General features: G+C 34.8%; 1 protein-coding gene across 2 annotated transcripts in view; it reads left to right on the top strand.

Moving 5' to 3' along the window:
• cnc (NFE2 like bZIP transcription factor cap-n-collar) overlaps positions 1 to 8,460 on the top strand; it is an 87,388-nt gene extending 78,928 nt beyond the window's left edge. For both annotated transcript variants that reach the window (XM_018030636.2, XM_026816973.1), the window contains 6 exons: positions 4,971 to 5,259; positions 5,866 to 6,014; positions 6,083 to 6,259; positions 6,413 to 6,511; positions 6,589 to 6,953; positions 7,056 to 8,460. In XM_018030636.2, coding sequence (XP_017886125.1) covers positions 4,971 to 5,259; positions 5,866 to 6,014; positions 6,083 to 6,259; positions 6,413 to 6,511; positions 6,589 to 6,953; positions 7,056 to 7,223 — 1,247 coding nt within the window. In that variant the 3' untranslated portion in view covers positions 7,224 to 8,460. The remainder of the gene's footprint in view (positions 1 to 4,970; positions 5,260 to 5,865; positions 6,015 to 6,082; positions 6,260 to 6,412; positions 6,512 to 6,588; positions 6,954 to 7,055) is intronic.
• The last annotated feature ends 989 nt before the right edge of the window (positions 8,461 to 9,449 follow it).

Below are 9,449 nucleotides of genomic sequence, written 5' to 3'. Positions count from 1 at the left end.
TTGTTTATTACTTATGGTCTAGCCACAATAGTAGACAAAATATTTTACTTTTTTTACATTTTTTGTACAGATGCAGTGTACGTTTTCTTTTAATTAATATTATGTTTTCTCATCCTTATAGATTACAACGTTTGGTTATTATTCCTTGACGAAAACAATTTTTAAAGCTATTTTTAAATAATTTAATTATCAAGCCATACAGGCTTTCTCGGTATATCTACTCGGTATTTTTAATCTACAAACGATATGACGTATTTGATTTATGAAGTGATATTAAAATTGATGGCTCACAAGTGAGGTGACTTTTCATTTTATTTCTGACTTTGTAAAACACTGAATAAATACAAATGCAGTATGATTTCATATTGAAGAACCAGATAAGAATGATTGATTAAAAATTGCTATACTACATAAAACTGGAACAATACTTGAAGCTTCTATAATACTTCTGTTTCTATGATGAAGTCTTGTTTTTGTACGAAGAACAATAATGGCAACGAGAATAGTCAAGAATAAGGAAGAGAGTTTTCGTTGCGCTGACCGAATTTTCAACTCCTTCTCTATTTCATATAAAAATTACAATGTACCGATGACCGAATCGTCGAAGAGTAAAAGCGAGAAACGGTCGAATGACGAATCGGTCGTCATACGAGGACGTGACCGCCGAGTCTGTTCACATAAGTAGATTGTAGACTTGTGTGTACGGCTCCCACCGTTGCGTCGGATCGCGGCGCGAACTTCTCCGTCCAATACCGAAGTGAAAAGTGACGGCAGTCAACCAGCCTCTCGAAGTGGTGACGCCCCGCGCCGGGTCAGCCTCTCAGCTACGCGCCGCCAGCCTTAAGTAGTTATGTTTACGCTGCGCCCGCGATCGAATGCATATCTTAACTGTGCTCATTCACTCGTCGAGCCGCAACATTAAACGTATCTCTTAATCCACGCTGTGGATCAAACGTAAACGCAGGGATCTAGACCGGCGCGTTGTGTTCCACGAAGAGAGATGCAACATGAATCACGATAAATCATAATTTAATCAATTATACAGTTCTCCGTGCGCTGCTATCGACTCCTTCCTACGACGATGCGACTCCGCGCCCGGATTTGTGATTCAATCGTTTTAACAACAGTTGTCGGATGTGGTATAAGAATGAGCTCGAACGTGACGATGCATAAACACTAATTATATTCACAGTGTGAACAAGTGATAGCCACCGTTTTGCCGGGGGGATTTTGAATTTCGATGTTTTTAACGACGCAGCGGTGCGTCTGCTTGGCGTGTGTGTCTGCGCCAGCGGGATTAATATGCGCGAGCGGGAGGTGAGATTCGACGTGTCGAGGAAGATTGTTGTGAAAGAGAGAAAGGAACATCTGGCAGTGTAAAGGTGCTAAAGTGGCTTGGTTACCACGAGGGAAATAAATTCGCGCCGGACGTTCTCCAACATGCACTCCTACGCGCGTTCCATCGTTGCCCTGAAGATCCTTGACAGATAATACTTGTCTCACGTTGCAAACGGAGAGAAGTGAAATTCAGTAAACAATCGGTTAAAGTGCATCGATCTTCGGATTAAGCTCTCCTGGAGCTTAAATGGCGACTATGGGAGTCATCGTATATACACAACGTACGTAAATTTTTATCAGCGGTCTTTTCCAGCGTGCCACGTCGCTTACTTTAATCTGTAATTTGTATACAAGTCGAGTTCTATACCTCGATTATTACTATGTATGTTTATCGGCTCTGGCTCACGATTAAAGTCCACGGAAAAATGTGGACGAGAGTTTGTCGCAACAGCGGATAGTTAGACGGCAGCGTAATAACGCGCGAGCTTTGGAATTCGCGTTACGTATAGTCGAGCCTTGTACATGGTTCACAATGTGTAGTACACGTCACGTGTTTGATATGCCATCGACCTACATGCACGTACTTATTTACTTACTTACTTAGGATTAGCTCGGTGACCAGCGTCGAATGAAATTTATCAGATAGGAATAGACGTCTGGTTGTAAAGTGTGACAAGACGATGAACATGTTCGAGTAAACTTACTCGCTTGAACAGAGAAAAATGATGTTATATAATAAGAAGGTAGATAGAGTAGTTCGATTGTATACTGCGAATTCACGAAAGTCCGATAGCTTATCAAAATTAGTAACGCTGAGTCATGGTAATTTGACGATTCATTCTGCACGTGTGCTATATTAGTCTTTCTATTATATGTGCTTCGGATCTCATTTATTTCAACAGTCGTTTTATCATATTACTTAGTATGCATGGAAGATGATTTCCTACTGCAAATTATAGAACAATGTTCAGATCTAGGTTTTGCTGTTTACACCTAGAAAGAATGGGTAAAGAGGAAGTGTAATTATGAACAAAGTTCTCCGTTCGCTCATTTAATTCACAGATTATTATTGGTGATTACATATACATCAGATACAATCAGCTCAGCTTAACGTTATGATACGAAGACCATTCGCGTAGCTCGGTCTAGCGCTTATTCGCTACTTCCAGAAATCCGATCCTTCAAAGAAGAAAGATAAAAGAGAGAAGCAACAGGTAATCGAAGAAGAGAAAGGGGAACGAAAGTGCGCGGAAAAATTAGCAATGATGAATAAAACATTATAAGAAGAAAAGTGATCAAGGAGGACCTGAACAACAGGAAAAACCTGACGCGACGGTCGAAAACTCCTAAATCTAGCCATCAAGTGTCTTGAATAGAAAACGGTAAAATAATAAAATGATAGAATAGAAAATTAAAAAAGAAGAGAAAATAGAAATACATAAGGGACGGCAAAAACGAGTCGTCACAAAACCTCCATTTCATTTGTTTGTAAATTGTATCAATTTCTTGAATGGATGTATGTATGTAGTATGTATGTATTTTTTCGAGTGGAATTCGCCATGATAAAATTAACTGAACTGTACTGTTGATGTTTAATCTAATAAAATTCTAAATCATAGACTCTTTTCCTATTAACAGATAAATTTCAGATAATTTGCTGCTGTAAATTATGAAGCGATGTTGAGATTAATTTTTTCTATGTACGTTTTAAACAACTGTTGGGTATCACGATAAAACTGAACATTGACAAGGATTCTTATGATTCTGATTCTGATAATAAAACTCAACATTATAGATTTTTATCTTGTTAATAAANATTTAAACTTCAAGAAAAATCAAAAACACTTGACAGTCAGCATAATTTAGTTATTCATAAGCTATGACATAATAAAGCTGAGAACTGGTATTGTTGAATATTCAATAAAAAATCATGAAACATACGTTACGCACGATGATGAAAACAAAAAATTTAGGAATAAATCTAGTTATGATCTGAACCAAATTAACAGTAATCTTTATAACTTACCAATTGGCAACGTTTTCAATTGGAATTATCGAGTTTTTAAATATTTTTTCGTCTTAAAGATGTTAAAAAGATATGATGAAAAGAGATGTTAAAAATTGTTATTCGTATGATAACTAGACCTTTACTGAAGATGCTGTGTTTTCAAATCAGTTGGTTAAGTACAACTTAAGATATCGTGTTAACAACTTTTGTAAAACATTCTCAATAAAATAGAATGAATTAGGGTAATGCAAATCTTCGTATTTTTCTTCAACTTTGTCCAGAATGGGATGAACTTTTGCACCAATAACGCACAGGATTTTAATTGCTTTCACCTTTAAGTAATTCATTATATACTTTAAATACGCATAAATATACATATGTCAAAACTTAATACTGAAAGTTTAATAGATTTTTAAAAATAATTATTTTAAAATATGCCATGAAGAACTAGAAGAATGCCCTCTTAACGTTAGTTCTATGATTAACGTATTAAATATGTATGTTAGCGCTATCAGGCCCGGCGAAGAATTAAAAAGACCGCAATAAAGCATCGTATTTCCTCTCTGAAAATTAATTGATAAGAACGACTGAAACTTGATACCAGTCACGTACGATTCCATAGCAGCTGAATGTGCTGAATGATTCTAAGAAACGTGGTATCAAGCCATCTTAATCTCTGCTTTCGAAGCAACGTTCCTGCTTTTCATACGTCTGACACGGATTTTATGTACTATAGACAGAAGCGTTATTAATTTTCCACCAAGTCTTTAATTACGCAACAATTTATTCTTCATTTAAGACAAGTTTCTACGTACATGAATGACTAATACAATTTCATGCTAGTTTTACATACATGTCTTTTTCTTTAAAACACTTAATAAAACAGAATTTATATATAATATATAACTGCAATTCATTTTTATATGTTAATGTTATTTATTGATAACAATTTTCGTTAAACATTGTTAAAAACTCAGGTAATACGTTAGTAGCGATTAGCATTATAAAAGCGATGATATTTCTATTTACGATTTTCTTTTATTTCGTGTAACTCGTCACAATGTGCTGACTTTATCTCGCGCGGTTGATAGATTTCATATATAATTGATATTAATAGGCATGGTTAATCGTCAAGTAATCCACGCGACCAATGGACCTTGAGCCCACCGCTGCCTTGCAATGCAACGTATATTTTCATTCTCTTCGTTAATGAAAATATACAGCTCTTGTCTTGTTTTTCAACTAAGAGTTTTATTACACTGTTTTGCAACTTTCTTTTCCTACGTCTTGCTTCAAAGTTTCTTTTAGTAAGACTCTAGTATTAGGATAAAGAAAGTTCAGGAGTTCATTACAGCGTATAAATAAAAATGACTAATTGTCAAGGATAGAATATTTCAAGGGAATTGACTTTTTATTAATTCTATAAATACAATTTGTACTAGCAAGAAGCTGAGAGAATACGTCATCAATTTATTATAATTCTTCTCTGTGCAGTTCATATTTTAATAACTATCTCTCAATTTTATATTGGATTTAGTTTTCTAGTTTTACGTTTAATTTTATAAACTTAGATTTAATTTCGTTAACAAGATAATTAATATATTATTCAAATGAAATGTTACAGGCATGTACACCATGCGAATGCTTGACAATGGGAATAACAATGCTTCGGGTCCAACGGGTGCAGCGGCTTTGCCGGGAGTCCAAACCGCCGGTGGTACGACCTCTTCGGCGGCGGGTGTTACGACCCTTCCGGGTGTGACAGACGAAAGGATGGATGCGTCCAGCGATAGTGCTGTCAGCAGCATGGGTAGCGAACGCGTACCATCCCTCTCGGATGGTGAATGGATGGAGACTGGATCTAACTCTAGCCACACGCAAGCCGATTCTCATTATACCATGGATTACGCCAGGTAATTACACTTACTAATACATAAATTAAAATCATTGTAAAACACCGTCTCAATTATTGAAACAATATACATGATAAAATAAAAAAAATAGCTGCAATATATATGAAATATATGTCCTTGAATTCTTGAAATTTCAAACCGTCTACAAAACTATATGATCAGATACACAGACTGATTTTTATAAAAACAAAGTTACTTTCATTTTTCTTTGAAATGAAATTGTTTTTCAAATTCTTAACTCAAGAAAATCTCATTGGTAGCAAAACTGAACATAAAATACAGCAGTGAATCAGTAAAAAGTACCATGTACAATAATAAATTGTTGTTTAATGATTTTATTAAAGCTAAAGCTGTACATATATGATAGGAATCATGAGATGAATGATCTTCGAACTGTATCAATGCAAAAACATTGTCAAGGTTCTTTAACAAAAACAGTAAATATCTAATTATTTCCAATGACATTTAGTCCCGCCGTATATAAAGAGCAACAGGCACTTCTATTTGAATTTTATTATTTCGAGTCACAGTACAAAATTTTCGGATACCACTTATGAAAAGAAATTTCCGTATCCTTATTCAATTTACAAATCATTTCATTTTCAGCAAATATCGCATGTCGTATGACTGCAGTTACTCGGTTTCCGGGAGAAACGCCGGTTCCCCGAGATGTCAGACGGAACGCAGCATGCCACCGGTTGCCCAGAAAAAACATCAAATGTTCGCCAAGCGATATTTTCAAGAACAAGGAACAGGTTGGTATATCAAAAGAAGAAGGGGAGGGGACAAACTATGGAACAAATTAAAAATTTTTATGATTTAGGTTCGCCTCTCGGAGCTACGGCACATCCAACTACCCCGATGAAGTATGAATACGACTCGCATACAGTTGGCGCCGGTGCACCGGGAAATGCTTACTCCGGCCCGATCGAAGGTGCTGCTGGTCCTCAACCAGAAATGAAATATAGCTGTAGTGTAGATTTCAATCGTCATCAATCAGGTAAAAGAATCAGACATTTCTTAACTTCACATATTAAATAGATTTTTATACAAAATAAAACTTAAATAAACATTACTTGATGTAAAATATTAAAAATGTACTTTAATTATTAAATAAATCAGTTAACTAATTATTTATTTTTTATGCATTAAGGACGTTCTGCTATAGAACACGTTCATCATAATCATACTTATCACTTACCTGCTGAAAGCTCAGGCTCGCTTCAACGTCCAATTTCTCGCGACAAAAAAGGTAACCGACACAAATCGATAAATAATATAACTGTTACTATATTATAATATTGTACTAATATCAATGTTTGTTTGTAGTGCGTAAAAGCGAGGGCGAGGAGCATCTGACCAGAGACGAAAAGAGAGCAAGGGCGTTGAATGTACCGATACCAGTGAATGATATTATCAATCTCCCTATGGACGAATTTAACGAACGTCTTAGTAAATACGATCTCAGCGAGGCTCAATTGTCGTTGATACGCGACATCAGGAGACGGGGTAAAAACAAAGTTGCTGCGCAGAATTGCCGTAAACGTAAGCTGGATCAGATTCTCAGTCTTGCCGACGAAGTGAAAGAGATGAGGGATCGCAAGATGAGGCTTATTCGCGAACGCGAGTTCATGCTTGTCGAGAGGCAACGCGTCAAGGACAAATTCAGTCAGCTTTATCGTCACGTGTTTCAAGTAAGCATAACATATCCTATGCATGTAAAACCTTAGGGAGATTCTCAGTTAAAAATTTTTCTCCAGAAACATGTGAAAGACGTTCTAATATTTAATTTTTAGTCGTTGCGGGACCCAGATGGCAATCAATACCACCCGTATGAATACAGCCTGCAACAATCAGCCGATGGGAATGTGCTGTTAGTGCCGAGGAATCAGACGAATCCCCATCACCCACGCTCGACTACGATGGAACCAAAAACAAAGCCTGACTCCGAGCACAAAGAGTGAAATTCGGGAGAGATCGCGTTTCGACGTTCGATACGTTCGATAAGGGAAACTATATTTTCTTGAGGCGGTGTATGCAGATTCGTGCGGCAGGCGAACGTGTTGCGCGGACGCAAAACCGCACGAGAATTTCACAGCATGTTCAATTAAGAAATATTTCAAAAGTGTTTACAATACTCGCATTGAGTTATGTCTTTCTTTGAGAAGTAATCACCAAACGTAGAAACACTGATTGTACATATAGTTAATTGACGTAAGCGGATTGATAATCTATGCAAATAGAGAGAGGTAGGCAAAGCTAAGGATTCGTGTTACTCAAAAGGAAATATTTTTATTCTGATCAATCGTGAGTGCATGAAGCTACGAGATGTTTTACTTATTTCGTATTCAAATTCGTGGGGACACTACAGTAATTTTTGTCGTACTATTTTTTTTCCTTCGATATATAAAGATTACAACTTTAATTTCAAATACGTACAGATATATGTCATGTATATATGCGTTTTTTTATCCGCCGTGATTATATTATAGCTACGTATATACATATAGATATGGATTGAATATACTTAAACATTTAATGAAGGAAATTGAAATACGTTACGGTCCAACTATAGTTGATGTATAAGTCAATTAATTTGTAGTTGCATCGTGCAACAGTTGAATTGAAGCGTAACATCGAAATTATGTGATCTTGCCAAAACTTACGTATTTCGCATAGAGATAAATACGTTTTGAATATGTTATACAGAATTCAATGCTGGTAAGACAAACTGTATCCGAATAAATAATACCAGTAAATTAAAACGGTTGTGTAGCTCCTGCTTTACCATTAATATAAATTTATAAAACGATCGCAACTTCCTCGATGTTAATAAAACATCAGAAGATGTCGAGATGCAGAATAAAAGATTGCGTTCAAATTGGAAATTATATGAAAGCAAAGAGTATATCTCAGAGACATCGAATAATGTATATTGTTGGGGTTCTGTACAGAGAAAATTGTTCCAAAAGAATATGAAATTTCAGTCCGTTCCGAACGAAATATATTAAATAAATTGTAATATAAAATGATAAAGATATCTAGTTATTAATGTGAGTACATGAATACTTTATGCGCAACGTGTTGTATCGCTATAATAATTGATAATAGTATTGATTGAAATATGAACAAAAAAAACACATAATAAATACACATATTTTTATAAAATAAGGGACGAATAAAATTCAGGTATTTCACATATTTGTCTTTGTATGTATATATTAAATGTAATTAGAATAATTTTATATAAATATTATAAATATATGAAAAACGCATATATGTATTTATGTATATGCGTCATAATTATACATATATATAAATACGTATAAATAGATTAATAAATTAGATAGATATATATATATATATATATATATATAAACATTAAAAAGTGAATCGAGGTGAGGAATGCTGTTTATGCCGAGGATTTATAATAGTCAAGTTTTTATTAACATTTACATACATAATTGTATTTATATTACTGGGTGTAGGCCTCCTTTACGTACTGTACTTAGCGGAGATCGTGTTGTTAAAAGATCTACTATAATGAGAAAAAGAATAATTTATAGAATTACTCTGTCCGTGAAAACTACCCGCGTACGCACCAACGAAACAGATTTATACTTATACGAATCTTCAATTCCATCTGATCACATTTTACGATCTCCTACATCATTCAATTTCTATATTGTATAAAATGAAGCTGAATAAACCTTTGGGGAAATTACTGTACATATTTTCACATGATACGTGTGCAATACTTATCCATCCAATTATTTTGCAAAATGAAAATTATCGAAAATGAAATTGTGAGAACGTTGTGTAGAACATAGACACATTGGTATTTGATGTTGCTCGACATCATAGTCGTATACAAATTAATAGTTTAAAAAATTCTGTAAGAAATAACATTCAGAACTAGAAAACCCCCTTAAGAATTTTAAAACTTAACAAAAACATCTCTTAGACAACTTGTTTTAATATTAATTTCTTTAATATCTCGACGAGGGAAGCTGTTAAGTTCTACTTCAAAGAATGCATGGAGAAACCGCCTTACTAATGGGATAATCAATACAATAAGCAAGATTGAATACGCGTTACTAATGGAATAATCAATATTCCAATCAAGCTCGAAGTATTTTATTTTATGTTGCAGACTATTAAAACAGAATACGTACTTTATTTTTTTATTT

This window comes from Ceratina calcarata, unplaced genomic scaffold, assembly GCF_001652005.2.
Source record: "Ceratina calcarata isolate Rehan_Ccalc_2016 unplaced genomic scaffold, ASM165200v1 scaffold127.2, whole genome shotgun sequence".
Classification (NCBI taxonomy): Eukaryota; Metazoa; Arthropoda; class Insecta; order Hymenoptera; family Apidae; genus Ceratina; species Ceratina calcarata.
Note: the sequence above shows the minus strand (reverse complement) of the source record. Positions and strands in the feature narration are given on the sequence as shown.